The sequence below is a fragment of the Theropithecus gelada genome, chromosome 16, assembly GCF_003255815.1.
Source record: "Theropithecus gelada isolate Dixy chromosome 16, Tgel_1.0, whole genome shotgun sequence".
NCBI classification, from domain to species: Eukaryota; Metazoa; Chordata; class Mammalia; order Primates; family Cercopithecidae; genus Theropithecus; species Theropithecus gelada.
Genome location: NC_037684.1, coordinates 16,742,707 through 16,759,769, shown reverse-complemented (window position 1 = coordinate 16,759,769; position 17,063 = coordinate 16,742,707). Strand labels below are relative to the sequence as shown.

The following is a 17,063-nucleotide window of genomic DNA, read 5'->3' as shown; positions in this document are numbered from 1 at the left end:
CCTTTGGCGTGTGCCACCTAGTGGTGGAACGTGGCTACTACAGGCTGCGTCTAGGCGTGAACTCGGAGCCTGGTTGATTTTTTTCAATTTTGTTCACGGCAGGGCTGAGAAACGGAATAAGTGAAATGCCTTTATTACATTTCTACTGGGCGCTATGCAGGGTCTCCTAATTAAGGCAAGTCTCTGGATAAATAACATTTCTCCTCAGCAGTGGTCTTCTAAGATATTTGCTCATCGACGTAAAAGATTTTTATAAAACAATCGTAACAACACATTTCGCTGACAAAATTTTTCATCATGAGTTGAAAAAGATGTAAGTCCTAGTGTGTTCTCAATGTTGAAATTTTGAAATAAAACTGGTAATCATTCTTCCAAATGTATCCAGTGGAATATAAATACCTTAGCCTTTTAAAACCCACCACCAAAGAAAAATGTCCTTGCATTTCTCACCAGATAAGTAAATCAGAATTTACATTATTTCTTATATTTTTTGAACTAGAATTTACATTTCTCCACATAATATATATTAACTCTTTAATTTTCATGACAAAAGTTAGGAATTATGAACTATTATCCTCATTTAGAGGATTTAAAAAAAAAAACAAGGTTCAGAGAGTTTAAGAAGTAACTAGAGGCCAGGAGCAGTGGCTGACGACTGTAATCCCAGCACTTTGAGAGGCCAAGGTGGGCTGATCACTTGAGACCAGGAGTTTGAGACCACCCTGGCCAAAATGGTGAAACCCCAAGTCTACTGAAAATATAAAAATTAGCGGGATTTGGTGGCATGTGCCTATAATTCCAGCTACTCGAGAGACTGAGGCAGTAGAATCGCTTGAACCCAAGAGGTGGAGGTTGCAGTGAGTCAAGATCGTGCCACTGCACTCCACCCTGGGCAACAGAGCAAGATTCTGTCTTTTAAAAAAAAAAAAAAAAGTAACTTCCCCAAGTTCACTAGACTAGTTAAGTTGTAGATATCAGGGAGTCAGTAGATGAAACAAAATTTCTTAATGGAAAGTAGGGTTTTTTGGATTTTTTTTTTAGAGTCTCATTCTGTCACCCAGGCTGGAGTGCAGTGGTGCAATCTCTGCCTCCCGGGTTCAAGTGACTTCCTACCTCAGCCTCCCTAGTAGCTGGAACCACAGGCGTCAGCCACCATGCCCAGTTAATTTTTGTAATTTTTGTAGAGATGGGGTTTTTCCATGGTGGCCAGGCTGGCCTTGAATTCCTGAATTCAAGCAATCTGCCTGCCTTGGCCTCCCAAAGTGGTGGGGTTACAGGCGTGAGCCACCACCTCCGACCAAAAGCAAGTTTATTAGAGAATTAAAGGAATAGAAGAATGGCTACTCCATAGACAGAGCAGCAAGCCCATACTATAAGTATACTCAGTCAAGTATACTTACAGTTACTTCTTGATTGTATGCTAAACAAGGGATGGATTATTCATGAGTTTTCTGTATCCCGATGAAATGGGCAGGGATTTCCCTCAGAACTGTGGGTTCCTCCCCTTTGAGACCATACAGGATAACTTCTGGGCATTTCCAGCCGGGCGCGGCGGCTCACCCCTGTAATCCCAGTTTCTTCACATCCTGACTACCATTTGGCATTGTCAGTATTTTTTAGTCATTCTGGTAAATGTGTTGTGGTATCTTGTGGTTTTATTTCTTTCTTTGTTTGTTTTGAGGCTAGGTCTCATTCTGTCTCGAATGCTGAAGTGCAGTGGCGTGATCACAAGGCTTACTGCAGCCTTCACCTCTGAAGCTCAAATGAACCTCCCACTTCATCCTCCTGAGTTGCTGGGACTACAGGCATGCACTGCCATGCCCTGCTAATTTTTGTAATCTTTGTAGAGACAGAGTTTTGCCACGTTGCCCAGGCTGGTCTCAAACTCTTGGGCTCAAGCTATCCTCCCACCTCAACCTCCCAAAATGTTGGGATTACAGGCATGAGCCACCATGCGCAGCTTCTTGGGGTTTTAATTTGTATTTTCCTAATGGCTAATAATGTTGAACATTTTTTCCTGTGTTTATGTGCTTTCTTCAGTGAAATTCTCTTCAAGTCTTTTACACCTGCTTTAATTGGATTGTTAAATTTTGAGAGTTCTTTATATATCCTAAATAGTAGTACTGAGGCAGAAAAATAGGGTCTGGAGGCAGGGAACACAAGGCCGATTCACACTTCAGCTGTGACAGGAAATATCCTCTCCATTTACAAAGGACATACGAGGAGTAAATGACTTTGTAACTTTACCTCATCCTCTCCATTTACATAGGACATACACCAAGAAACCAATGGAAACTTCTGGAGGGTATTTAAGCCACCCAAAATTCTGTAACAGGGCCCTTGAGCCCCTATGCTCGGGCCCACTTCCACCCTGTGGAGCATACTATCGTTTTCAATAAATCTCTGCTTTTGTTGCTTCATTCTTTCCTTGCTTTGTGCGTTTTGTCCACTTCTCTGTTCAAGATGCCAAGAACCTGGACACCCTCCACCAGTAACAGTAATTTGTCAGATATGTGGATTGCGGATATTTTCTTCCACTCTGGACCTTTTTTCTTTTTCCTTTCGTTCTCTTAATAAGGCCTATCACAGGCCAAAAGTCCAGTCGATCAATTTCTTCTTCATTGCTACCTCTGCCTTCCGGGTTCAAGCGATTCTCGTGCCTCAGCCTCCCGAGTAGCTGGGGACTACAGGCACCTGCCACCACACCTAGCTAATTTTTGCATTTTTAGTAGAGATAGTGTTTTACCATGTTGGCCAGATTGGTCTTGAACTCCTGACCTCAGGTGATCTGCCCACCTCGGCCTCCCAAAGAGCTGGGATTACAGGCGGAAGCCTCTGTGCCCAGACTGTTTGTTTGTTTTTTGCTCTGTTGTCCTGGCTGGAGTGCAGTGACAAGCTCATAGCTCACTGCAGCCCCTACTTTCTGGGCTCAAGCAATCCTCCCAGCTGTGTGAGCCATAGCCTGAGTTAATTTTTGTATAAGAGTTATATCAAGGTTCATTTTTGTTTGTTTGCTTGCCTCTTAATGTCCAATTGCTCCAGCACCGTTTGTTAATAACACTATATGTCCTCCATTTTTGAATCTTTTGAATCTTTGTCAGAAATCAGTTGGGCATATTTGTGTACATCTATTTCTGGATTCTGTGTTCTGTTTCATTGATCTATATGTCTATCCCTCCACCAACACCACACAGTCTTTTTTCTTTTCCTTTCTTTTTTTCTTTTTATATTGAGACAGAGTCTCACTCTGTCACCCAGGCTGGAGTGTAGTGGTGTGATCTTGGCTCCCTGCAACCTCCGCCTCCCAGGTTCAAGCAGTGCTCCTGCTTCAGCCTCCCGAGTAGCTGGGACTATAGGTGTGCACCACCACACCAGGTTAATTTTTGCATTTTTAGTAGATACAGAGTTTCACCATGTTACCCAGGCTGGTCTGGAACTCCTGACCCTGAGTGATCCACCCACCTGGCCTCCCAAACTGCTAGGATTATGGGCTTGAGCCACCACACCTGGCTCTTTTTTCTTTTAGAGACAGATCACGCCCACACTGCAGTGCAGTGGTGTGATCACAGCTCACTGTAGCCTCAGACTCTTGGGCTCAAGTGACCCTCCCACTTCAGCTTTTCAAGTAGCTAGGACTACTATGCCCATTAATTTGTGATTTTTTTTAAAAAGAGACAGTGTCTGGCTATGTCTTCCAGACTGATCTCAAACTCCTGGCCTTGAATGATCTTTGCACTTGGGCCTCCCAAAGTGCTGGAATTACAGGTGTGAAACAGCACACCTGGCCAGTCTTGATTACCATAGTTATTTTTGTAGGCCTTGAAATCAGGTAGATAACTTTCACTCGCTTTGTTTATTTATATGTTTATTTTATTTTTTGAGATGGACACTCACCCTGTTGCCCAGACTGCAGTGCAAAGGTGCGATCTCAGCTCACTGCAACCTCAGCCTCCCTGGTTCAAGCGATTCTTCTGCCTCACCATCCTGAGTAGCTGGGATTATAGACACGTGCCACCACGCCCAGCTAAGTTTTTGTATCTTTAGTAGAAATGGGGTTTCATAATGTTGGCCAGGCTGGTCTCGAACTCCTGACCTCAGGTGATCCACCTGCCTCAGCCTCCCAAAGTGCTGGGATTATAGGTGTGAGCCACTGCGCCCAGCTTCACTCTATTTATGCTTTGCCCTAATTGCTTTAGCTATTCTACTTCCTTTTCCTTTTCTTATAAATTTTAAAATAATCTTGTTTGTGTATATCTCCAAAAAATCTTGCTGAGATATTGGTGGAAATTGTGTTACACCTGTATATTAATTTGGTATGAGTTGACACATTATGTCTCTCCGTTTATTCAGATCTCTGATTTCTTTCATCAGCGTTGTGTGATTTTAAGCATACAAACCCCATATGTGTGTTGTTACATTTATTTGCACATATTTGCTTGTGTGTATGTGTGTAGATTCGTTGGGATTTTTTATTTATATAATATCGTATGCAAATGGGGACAGTTTTATTTCTTCCTTTCCATTCCTTCCTGTATGCCTTTTCTTTATTCTTTCCTTATTGCACTGACTACAAGTGCTAGTACTATGTTGAATATGAGTGATAAAAGTAGTGTGAACCCCCAAAATTGAGACAGGTCTCAGTTAATTTAGAAAGTTTATTTTGCCAAAGTTAAGGACGCAAGCCTATGACAGCCTCAGGAAGTCCTGATGACGTGTGCCCATAGTGGTCAGGGTAGAGCTTGGATTATTATTATTATTATTTTTGAGACAGAGTCTTGTTCTGTTGCCCAGGCTGGAGTGCAGTGCCGTGATCTTGGCTCACTGCAAACTCTGTTTCCCAGGTTCAAACAGTTCTCTGCCTCAGCCTCCCCAAGTAGCTGGGATTACAGTGCCTGCCACCATGCCCAGCTAATTTTTGTATTTTTAGTAGAGACAGGGTTTCACCATCTTGGCAAGGCTGGTCTTGAACTCCTGACCTTGTGATCCACCCACCACCCCACCAGCCTTCCAAAGTGCTGGGATTACAGGCGTGAGCTACTGCGCCTGGCTTCACACCTTGGATTTTTTACATTTAGGGAGTCATGAGACATTAATTAATATATATAAGAAGTACATTGGTTCTGTCCAGAAAGGTGGGGACAACTAAGCAGGGAGGGGGCTTCCAGGTCACAGGTAGGTGAGAGACAAATGGTTGGATTCTTTTGAGTTTCTGATAAGACTTTCCAAAGGAGACAATTAGAATATGCATTGATCTCAGTGAACAGAGGGATGACTTTGAATAGAATGGGAGGCAGATTTGTCCTGAGTAGTTCCCAACTTGAATTTTCTCTTTAGCTTAGTGATTTTGGGGGCCCAAATATTTTCCTTTTACATACCGCCACCTTTTCTTTTTAAAATTCTTTTGGAGAGAGCATTTTAGAAGAAAATGAGTCTCTGGTCTCAGGTTTGGTCTGATCTCTCATGGCTAGGACAGTTTATTCCTAGACGAGTGGGTCCTGAAAGCTCATCTTTAGCAGGTTGTGAAATCTCATGTCCTGTGAAGAGAAAAATAGGGGGAGGAAGGGAGAAAAACAACAGCAAACAAAAGAACAATCCTGGAAAAATTGATATAGACCACATTACTTTGAAGTTCATACATCAGTAGGCAGATATGAAAGTGGCTTATGTATGTAAATAGGTTGCTGTTATTCTGAAGTTTAAGTTGTCTATCTTCAGTTCGCAGGGCTTTAAGAAAGCATAGCTTAGTTTTCAGTGACTCCAAATTAGGAAAAAAGGGAAAAAAAGAAGGAAAATATTTTAGAACATTATTTTGATGACTTCTGAACAAGAAAAATTAGAATTCGGTCCAAACTGTAGAAAATAATAAACATTGAAAAACACTACGTAAGACTAGAATCTAACAACAGGTGTACTATAGTTTTGAAACATAATTTTTCTCTCCCCAGTTTCGTAATTTTACTGAAGACAAATTATGGTAGGACTGGTTTGCTTTATTATACTTGGCCTAATTATTTATAAACAGTGTGGCAAGAATAATTATTTTTTACATAGGCTTTTAAACTGGCTTTGAGGCCGGGCGCGGTGGCTCAAGCCTGTAATCCCAGCACTTTGGGAGGCCGAGACGGGCGGATCACGAGGTCAGGAGATCGAGACCATCCTGGCTGACACGGTGAAACCCTGTCTCTACTAAAAAATACAAAAAACTAGCGGGGCGAGGTGGCGGGCGCCTGTAGTCCCAGCTACTCGGGAGGCTGAGGCAGGAGAATGGCGTGAACCCGGGAGGTGGAGCTTGCAGGGAGCTGAGATCCGGCCACTGCACTCCAGCCTGGGTGGCAGAGCGAGACTCCGTCTCAAAAAAATAAATAAATAAATAAACTGGCTTTGATGGAACTTTGATCCACAGAAGGACTCTCGGATAAGCCTTTCCCCCCCCACCCCAAGACAGAGTCTTGCTCTGTGGTCCAGCAGCAGTGCAGTGGCATGAACTCAGGTCACTGCAACCTCCACCTCCTGGGTTCAAGCAATTCTCCTGTCTCAGCTTCCTGAGTAGCTGGGATTACAGGCACACGCCACCATGCCAGCTAATTTTTGTATTTTTAGTACAGATGGGGTTTCACCATGTTGGCCAGGCTGTTCTCGAACTCCTGACCTTGTGAACCACCCACCTTGACCTCGCAAAGTGCAGAAATTGCAGGAATGAGCCACTGTGCCTGGCCCTAAATTGTTAAAAGCTATTAATAACTCAAAAGAAAAATTTTAAGACTCAGAAAAACAATACAAAGGATTAGCAATGTTTAAAGTAAAAGTTGAAAAGATAACTTTAGGCCAGGTGTGGGCTAATAATGTGGACTGACATTATCAGTCACCTGACTGATAATGTACACTAAGTTATATCAGAATTATAGGAGCTTCCCATAATTTTGGAATGCATACCAATAACATATTTATACAAATATAACGCAAAGAAAACCAAACACCATTTCTTATTTGACAATGCTTCCCGTATAATTTTTATACCAAATAAACCAAAATATATCATTTTAGACTTATGGAATGGAACATTAATTAGGTCAGAAACAGATATAATTTATAATTTGATTTTGGAAAGTTTGTCAAATATCAAAGGTTTAAAACACTTGATATCACAAAATAGGATCCCAGGTCATTGTAAAATAAGTCATTAATTTAACCAAACTGGTAACTCAAGGATTTTCTTTTTAACAAGACAAAAACCTTCATTGTTTGAGAGAGGAGACTTAGTTTTCCAAACAGTAAGCCCTAATAAAGACAGCATGAAGCCAATTAAATTTGTTTTTCAAAATTTTATAAACAATTATAAAATTATTATCTTGACCATAAGATATAACTTCCATAAGCCTTTATAACCTTTATAACCTTTATTGAGGATTCTGTTAATGCTTCAAGAAAACCTTGTTAATCTGACACAGGGGCATATACACTTGTTTGCATCAGTGTGTCTTTGATATTAATGATAACTTATAGAGAAACTGAACTTATTTTATCTCTCAAAATAGGCCCTTGCAATCTCACATGCAATCTCACCTCTTTCACGATTGTCACTGGTACTTGAAAGAGTTAAGTAGCTTTAATTTCTGGCCCTTTGTCTCAGGAATGCAATTTATTTTGATTGGCATCTTCTACTGGGCCTGAACATGAGGCATTAATTGCTGTCAATGTTTAAGATTTAGTAGGACTTGGTGTCCTTTTTTAGACCAAGGAGTCAAAGCCCTGTAACTCAATGTCACAAGATCTTTAAAAGCACATACAGGGAGATAAATGGATGTAATAACCTTAATTAAAAATTTTTTATCTCAATTTTTTTCTAAGCAAACCAAAACTTAATAATAATATGACAACTTGATCATATAAAAGGTTTTATATATATATCTCTCTCTTCTTATTGTTTCTTACACTAACCGTTCATGACATGCTTGGACTTTCTGGTTTGCCCTGAACATTCATCCTTTTTCAACAACCAGTCATTTTATTTTAGGACTGAATTTACCATGCAAGATTCTTTCTTACATAGAATTATTTCTCTTTAAGCTTTCTCACAAAAACAAAAAAAAACCCAAAAAAAAACCTTCTTTTTCTTATAACTTTTTTTTTTTTTTTTTTTTTGAGTCTCACTCTGTCACCCAGGCTGGAGCGCAGTGGCATGATCTCAGCTCACTGCAACTGCCTCCCAGGTTCAAGCAATTCTCCTACCTCAGACTCCAGGGTAGCTGCAATTACAGGCACTTGCCACCACACCTGGCTAATTTTGTATTTTTAGTAGAGATGGGGTTTCACCATGTTGGCCAGGCTGGTCTCGAACTGTTGACCTCATGATCTGCCCACCTTGCCTCCCAAAGTGCTGGAATTACAGGCATGAGCCACCACGCCCTGCCCACAATAGGACAATTTTTTTTGAGACAGAGTCTCGCTCTGTCACCCAGGCTGGAGTGCAGTGGCCAGATCTCAGCTCACTGCAAGCTCCGCCTCCAGGGTTCACGCCATTCTCCTGCCTCAGCCTCCCAAGTAGCTGGGACTACAGGCACCCGCCACCTCGCCCGGCTAGTTTTTTGTATATTTTTTAGTAGAGACAGGATTTCACCGTGTTAGCCAGGATGGTCTTGATCTTGTGACCTCGTGATCCACCCGTCTCGGCCTCCCAAAGTGCTGGGATTACAGGCTTGAGCCACCGCACCCGGCCAGGACAATTTTTTTAAGACAGAAAGCAAGCACAGAAACCAAACACATGTTTGTTTGTTTGTTTTCTGTTCCTCCCCCCCTTTTTTTTTTTTTTGCAGCTGCGAGGAATTTTAGCCAAATTAGAGAGGCTTTGTTACCCACAATTTGGAATTCTCACTTGGATTGGACCAAGTAAGGTGGAGTTGGTCAAATCCTGTGGGGGAAAGACTGGAACAAACAACAACAATGACAACAAAAAAAACCCAACAATATGATCACTGAGCGCTCTAATGGTAAGGAGAAACTAAGACCAGCTGGTTGTTAATCTTAACTTTAGCCAAAACAAACCCCAATTCAGTTACTTACCTAGGGATGGGTCTCAGGCTAAAGACTGCTCTCTACCATTCTAGAAGCAGGAAAAAAACCTCACCTTCCCTGTTGCAAGACAGCTCAAACTCCATAAAGGAGTTACCTGCCTTCCATTGTCATGGAAGCAGGAAAAAACTTGCCTGCCTTGTGTTGGAAGCAAGTAAAACTACAAAAAAAAAAAAAAAAGAGTAGTTGTACAGCAAAATATACTTTAGATCTCAACCAAATTTTGGGAGATTAGGGATTCTCTGGAGGGGGTGCTCTTAGACCTCAGCAAATTGTCCTATTGGTTTGAGCCATAAAGGTAGCTCATGCTGGTATCAAGCACTGATAGGAGATTTGTCAAAGGTCAGGGCAGCTCCACTCAGAATTTTTCCGTGGTTATCAAAATGTGAACCCTGAAAATTTCGAGACAGATCTCAGTTAATCTGGAAAGTTTATTTTGCCAAGGTTAATGATGGGTGCCTGTGACACAGCCTCAGGCAGTCCTGATGACATGAGTCCAAGGTGGTTGGGGCACACCTTCATTTTACGCATTTAAGGAGACATGAGGCATTAATTAATATATGTAAGAAGTACATTGGTTCTGCACAGAAGGGTGGGGAAAACTTGAAGCAGGGAGGGGGCTTCCAGGTCACAGGTAGGTGAAAGACAAATGGTTGCATTCTTTTGAGTTTCTGATAAGCCTTTCCAAAGGAGGCAATCAGAATATGCATCTATCTCGTGAGCAGAGGGGTGACTTTGAATAGAATGGGAGGCAGATTTGCCCTGAGCAGTTCCCAACTTGAATTTTCCTTTTAGCTTAGTGATTTTGGGGGCCCAAAGTATTTTCCTTTCACAGCAGACATTTCTTGCCTTATTCCCAAGCTTAGAGGGAAAGCATTCGGTCTTTCACCATTAAGTATAATATTAGCTGTAGGTTTTCGCAAATTCTTTTTTGTTTGTTTGTTTGTTTGTTTGTTTGTTTGTTTGTTTGTTGTTAGGGTTGGGGTTTCACTATGTTGCCCAGACTGGTCTCAAACTCTTGGGCTCAAGCCATCTTCCTGCCTCAGCCTCCTAAAGTACTAGTGTGGCAGGCCACGTCTCACTAATGCGGGCCTCCCTAACAACTGTTTCAGTACTGATTGAGTGGTTAAGTATTAAAAGCCAGTGCCCGTACACAAAGGCTAGGATATAACAAAAACCCACCGAGAGTTTTGTGTAGGCCTTTCCTGGGCCTTAAAGCATGACAAAATAATGAAGGAATGCTTAACAGGACCCATTTAGGATTAAACAAGTTTTATCGGGGGTCTGAAGAATCTCTCCAGGCCTCCACAAGCAAGTTTACTGGAGTTCTGAAGGAACTCCCCAAACCTCCATGATTTAGCAGGAGAAAAGAAAAGGGTAATCACCCCAGCACCTAGACCCATTTAGATTAAGCAAATTTACTGAGGCTCCAGAGGAAGGTCCTCAGGACTCAGACCTTAATTATAGATTAAAAGTAGTTAATCACTTTTGTCTTTAGATGAATGCACACTTAACATGTAGACATATAGCTTAGAAGGTATATAAGCTCTGGAAAACTTTGAAATTTGGAATTGGTCTGGTGACAATTTCCAGGCCTTCTCCCTGTAATCGGTTGCAGAAATAAAAACTCTCTTTCTCCCCAGTTCATCTGGATCTCGTTATTGGGCCATGAGAAATAGCAGCCTGACCCTCACTCTGGTCTGGGAACAAAATTTGGCAAGCCAGGCAGCAGAGACAGGGATGGTGCTGTGTTCAGCAGTTAGCAGCTTGCAACGAGACAATCTTCAGAAGGATCCCAGCAGCTTCCAGTGAGATTTCCCAGGGACCCTCTTGAAGGCGTTTCATGCACAAAATTGCATGTCCCTTTCACTGCTGGGGAAGAATGGAGATCAGGATTGGATGCACTCAAAGGGTGAGTTAATCGCGAGCCTATTGTTTTCCTATCTGGACTTGTTAAGCCATTTGTCTGGTACTACCAAGGGAAGCAATAGGGCTCATACATATACCCACTTTGAATTTTGGTTGACCAGGTTTTGAATTAGTTTTGAGCCTGTTTTCTACATCAAGTAGAGTTTTATGGATGGAAATGAAAAGAAAAGAATTTTGGGGCTGAACATGGTGGCCCCTGCTGTAACTGCCCAGCGGGTTCACCTTGCCCACTGCCTAGACCAGAACCAATTTATCAAGACAGGGGAATTGCAATACAGAAAGAGTAATTCATGCAGAGCTGGCTGGGCAGGAGACTGGAGTTTTATTATTAATCAAATCAGTCTCCCTGTGCATTCAAGGACCAGAGATTTTAAGGATGATTTGGTGGGTGGAGTGCCAGTGAGTTGGGAGTGCTGATTGGTCAGGTCGAAGATGAAATCATAGGGAATCTAAGCTATCCTCCTGTGCTGAGTCAGTTCCTGGGTGGGGGCCACCAGAACAGATGAGCTAATTTATCGATCTAGGTGATGCCAGCTGATCCATCCAGCGCAGGGTCTGCAGAATATCTCAAGCACTGATCTTAGGTTTAACTATAGTGATGTTATCCCCAGGATCTATTTGGGAAGGCTCAGAATCTTGCAGCCTCCAGCTGCATTACTCCTAAATCATAATTTCTAACCTTGGGGCTAATTTGTTAGTCCTGCAAAGGCAGTGTAGTCTCCAGGCGAGAAGGGGGTTTGTTTTGGGAAAGTGCTGTTAGTTAGCATTATTAACTAGTTCCCTTAACCATAAACATCTTGTAACCAAGAGTGCCCAACCCCCTGGGAATATAACCCAGCAGATTTGGCTTTTTCTGGCCTTTATTCAAGATTGGTTAGGTTGCCTGACACAAGTGCACAGAAACTGACACGCTCAAAGGGAAGATGATGTGAAGACACGTGAGAAGATAGTCACGTAACGCCAAGGTTTACCACAAGCATCTGCACCAAGAATTCGATGGATGGGCCTTTAGGAGCTCCCAACCAATTTCCATTAGCCTCCCAAACCCTTCTCAGAATAAACATACAATTTTAAAAACAGTTTTGAGGTTCAGTACCCAGTATCTTTCTTCTAGTCCTATTGCCTCCCTTGTAGCCCTATTTTATATATATACATAAAATTTTTTTTTTTTTTTGAGGTGGAGTCTCACTCTGTCGCCCAGGCTGGAGTGCAATGGCGCGATCTCGGCTCACTGCAACATCCACCTCCCCGGTTTAAGCAATTCTCCTGCCTCAACCTCCCGAACAGCTGGGAATACAGGCACACGCCACCACAACCGGCTAATTTTTTGTATTTTAGTAGAGATGGGGTTTCACCATGTTGTCCAGGCTAGTCTGGAACTCCTGAGCTGAGGCAATCCACCCTCATTGGCCTCCCAAAGTGCTGGGATTACAGGCGTGAGCCACTGCACCCAGCCAAGTCCTATTATAGTTCTTAGCTGCCCCAAGAGGACAGGTTTACATTGTAGAAATGCAATACATTTCAAGTTGAACTACAAGCATAACTTTTAAAAAATGTTCTGTAGCTGACAGCCTTTGCATAAATTGTATCAGTGAGAACGTTATGTCAGTGGGAGAGATCTGATCTCACCAACTCTCATCTAGCCTTTAGCTTTCAAGCTGCCTTTGATTATTCCTGGACTTCTGGGCCAAGCTAATTTTGGGAGGCATTTAGGTTATAGGTTAGATGATAATAGCCCTTCCCCAAACTTTACGCTAAATGACCACCAGGCTAAGAAAATAGAGGAGGCTGAATTCTCCTAAGGATTGTCAGCCATTATTCCTGAGGTCATAAAATATGCAACTTCTCCAATGACTCCTGCAGACACCATCACTATTGTAGAACCTAAGGTTGGCCTTTTGAGATATCTTTTCAGGTTTTTTTGCATGTCTGACACCTGGCTCCACCTGGACCTACCAACTGCTCCTGCAGCCCTACCTGGAAGCAAATCAACACAAGAAGACAGCTTCAACTCCCTGTGAGTTCATCTCCAACCCAGCCAATCAGCAGCAAGCCCCCATTGCCTAGCCACGCCTGCCCCTACCCCTAAACGATCTTTGAAAAATCCTAGCCCCCAAATCCTCAGAGACTGATTTGAGTAATTGCAAAACTCCAGTCTCCCTTTCAGCCAGTTCTGCATGAATTAAACTGTTTCCCCATTGCAATTCTCCTGCCTTCATAAATTGGCTGATTCTATCTGGGCAGCAGGCAAAAAGAACCCACTAGGGGGTTACATAGCACTCCTCATCAGAGAAATTTCCACTGACTCTTCTTCCAGCCTCAGCTCTGTTTGGCTAATCTTTCTCTATATATAGCCTTCACTTCTTTTCATCTTTCTCTCTTCTTTCCTCTCCTAGGAGCAAAACAACATTTCTCCTGGGCCGCACAGTTTGGCAACTATCTTTTGTTGCCTTTGCTGCATCTCCTATGCTATCAGTTCCCAACTCCAACTTCAATGAACCAAGGAGGTATTTTTCTTAAACAAAGACCACTCCAATCCTGAAGATTGGAACTTCGCCACTACCTGTAAGGATGACAAGCTTTAATCTGGTTTCTACATGTGGTTTTTGTTTGGTTTGTTCCTGTGATTATAAACTGTAATGAAAAAAGAAAATGTCACTGTAATACTTGCTTTATCATGTATTTATCCATGTAGGCAACCTTCTTTCTATCCTATCCATCAATCCATCTTATATTCTGGATACCTTTTTTTTTTTTTTTTTTTTTAAGAGACATGGTCTCGCTATTTTGTCCAGGCTGGGCTCAAACTTCTAGGCTCAATCAATCATCCCACCTTGGTCTTCCAAAGAGCTGGGATTACAGGCATGGGTCACTGTGCCAGCATCTGGATACATTTCAGAGAAAATTGTATACATTGGTAGGCCTCCCCCTAAACACTTCAGTATGAATATTATTAACTAGAGGTGACATTTTATTTATATTTTTTCCTTTTGAAGTCATATTAGCATATTATAAGATGCACAATTTTTTTGTGCATGCGTGAGATGGGGTCTTACTCTGTCACCCAGGCTGGAGTGCAGTGGCACCATCTCGGCTCACTGCAACCTCCACCTCCTGGGTTCAAGCAATTCTCATGCCTCAGCCTCCTGAGTAGCTGAAACCACAGGCAAGTGCCACCAGGCCCAGCTAATTTTTGTATTTTTGTGGAAACGGGGTTTCGCTATGTTGCCCAGGCTGGTCTCAAACTCCCGACCTCAAGTAATCTGCCTGCTTCAGCCTCTCAAAGTGCTGGGATTACAGGTGTGAGCCACCGCGCCTTGGCTGTAGTGTTATTTTTGTGGCAAAAAATTGAAACCCTAAAATTCTAACTGCAGTGAGGGGGTAAGTGTATTTCAAGCCCTGTGATACAGACCAACTTGGAAGCTTCAGACAGGAAAAGCTTAGGATAGTGTTTGCTACATAGTTATTTATTTTTAACTAAGCATATAACTTTTATGTATCTTCCAAATGGCATGGAACACGGCTCACTGCAGCCTGGAACTCTTAGGCTCAAGTGATCCTCCCACCTCAGCCTTCTGAGTAGCTCGGATAGCAGGCGCGTGTCACCACATCAGCTAATTTTTGTTATTTTTTGTCGAGAGGGGGTCTCAATATGTTGCCCAGCCATTATGGATTTTATGCATTCGGGACCATCCCATGCTTAAAGCATGACAGAACCCTGCCTCATATTTTTCTCTGCCGCAGCTTTCAGCGCAAGGGCACCTCACCGGCAGGGCGGGGTCAGGGCTCTGTCCAGACAATGGCTGCAGAGTAAAAAGCACTTCTATTTATGGCAGGGCAAGGGCGAGGGGAGGGAGAAAGGAGCAGGAAAAGAGAAGTGGCCACATTTTTGTTTTTTGCTTTGTTACATGTACTTTTGAAACAGTATTTAGAAGTAGCCTCTCCTACAGCCCCTGCTGTAGCTTGTCTCCTAGCTCTGTGAGGTGAGTTATTCAGTACCCTCTAACATAAAAATGACCTTCAGACAGACAGGCAGACAGACAGACACACACACACACACACACACACACACACACACAGAGGAAAACATATCTGTCATCCACTTTTTCTTCCTTTCCCGTCCCCAGACCCTCGGTTCTCTCTTTAAAATGACTGTTGTGAAGATAATGTAACAACACAAAGTAATGCTAATGACAAATTATCAAAAAAGAAAAAACCAAAATAAAAATCTTTATTAGTGTTTTAAAAAGGATGTAAAAGACTATGGGAAAACAAATGCTGACAATAGTTATGTCTAACGTTTTTGTTCATATTTCCAAAACGTTCGTAACATAATTTTAAAAGAAAAATAATTTTAAAAATACATATCTGAAAATGAAACCCCGCTGTTTGCAACGACCAACTGGCTTAATGTGACTTTTCGCAGATGTAGCAGTGTTGGAAAACATCAGTCCTTTTGCTGAGGGAAGGAAGAGATGGGAGGGGTAGAAAGGGCGGTGGTTATTGCCTTTAGTATTTCGATCCGGTCACACAACCTAAATCCAACATCTGCATCAAATGTCTCCTTTCCGAAATACTTTCCCTAAAATGACAGAGAACCTGGCCAGGTGGACAGAACGGCCCCTGCGCATTTGCAGGTGTCCTGGTGGGCTTGCGGGGCAGAGGGTGTGCGGGTCTCAGGAAGCTGCCGCGTCCGCCCAGGCCCCGCCCCCTACCCACCGGCCCCGCCCCCGACCCACCCGGCCCGGCCCCGCCCCGTCCGCCTCCGTCACGTGATGGGGCGCCGGGTCCAGCCTGTTGCTGATGCTGCCCTGCGGTACTCGTCATGGAGCTGGCACTGCGGCGCTCTCCAGTCCCAGGGTGGTTGCTGCTGCTGCCGCTGCTGCTGGGCCTGAGCGCAGGTAGGTTCAAGCAAGAGGCGAACCAGCTGCCGTGCTTCTTTTTTCCCCAGGCATGAGAGTTTGTTAGTGGGGTTGTGCTTTTGAAAACGCATCTCTTTTCCTCGGTTCTTACCTTGTGTAATTATATTGCTTTTAAATCTCGCTCTCTTTTTTTTTTTCTTAACAAATTCAAAGTGCTTTTTCTATCGTTTTCTGGCTCTGGGTGGTCTGAGTGCTTCCGTTCCCTCCTACGCCTAGATAGAAGCTGTGTGCAGAAATGTATAATTTGGGGAAACTGCTGGTCAATGAGGTTTCCCTGATTCAAAGGCCGCGATTGGCGGCTAAATGAGGATGTAAGATCTTTTTATTTTGAGCTGAAATCTGCGGTCAAAAATATCCTTAAATCCTACCACGAATGGGACATTTCATTGAGATAAGGCCCTTTCTTCTCTTGATCAAAACAAACAAGATAACATCTTCCCCCACAGCGATCTTTTTTGGCAAAAAACAGATTTGTGTTTAATAAAATAGAATGACTTGCAAATTGATTTTCACTCTTCATTCAGCAAAACCTCTCCTAGTCTGAAGCAAGAGCTGAGAACTGGAACTGGCCACAAGCTTGCCTTGTGACCTTAGGCACGTTGTTGAACAGTTTTGTTTTCCCTTTTGTAAAATGGGGATCATCTGGCCCTTTGGCCAGAGTGTCTGGGAGATTTTGTAAAATTAGTTGCTCTGCCAGTTTTACCAGTAGTCACTGCCAGGCAACGGAGAAGTGCCTGGGATTAGGTCAAAAGGGACCTGTGCCTTATCTGTCACTGTCAAGGGACCCCAGCCTTATCTATTATTGTCAAGGACAATATAATCGTGCGTTACTTGTATATAGAACCTTATAGCTAAGTCTGTAATGTTTAACCATCTGTTTCGCCCTTCAGGACACTTTCTGGTTTTCTTAATCTCCATTCTTGTTTTGTTTTGAGTCTCACTATGTTGCCCAGGCTGGTCTGGAACTGCCTGACTCAAGTGATCTTTCTACCTCAGCATCCCAAGTAGCCGGGACTACAGACACAGGCCACCACCCTGGCTCGCTCTTTTTTTTTTTTTTTTTTAGACGGAGTCTCGCTTTGTCACCCCGGGGCTAGAGGGCGGTGGGCGGGGCAGACCGCCTTGCAAGCCCCGCCCCCCCGG

The 17,063-nt window shown here is 43.1% G+C and overlaps 1 protein-coding gene across 1 annotated transcript in view; it reads left to right on the top strand.

The window, feature by feature from the left end:
- The first annotated feature begins 15,768 nt into the window (after positions 1–15,768).
- The window catches only part of SCPEP1 (serine carboxypeptidase 1), a 31,373-nt gene continuing 30,078 nt past the window's right edge, over positions 15,769–17,063 (top strand). Inside the window, exon 1 of the mRNA XM_025361572.1 lies at positions 15,769–15,899. Within this exon, the coding sequence (XP_025217357.1) occupies positions 15,824–15,899 (76 nt within the window). The 5' untranslated portion in view covers positions 15,769–15,823. The remainder of the gene's footprint in view (positions 15,900–17,063) is intronic.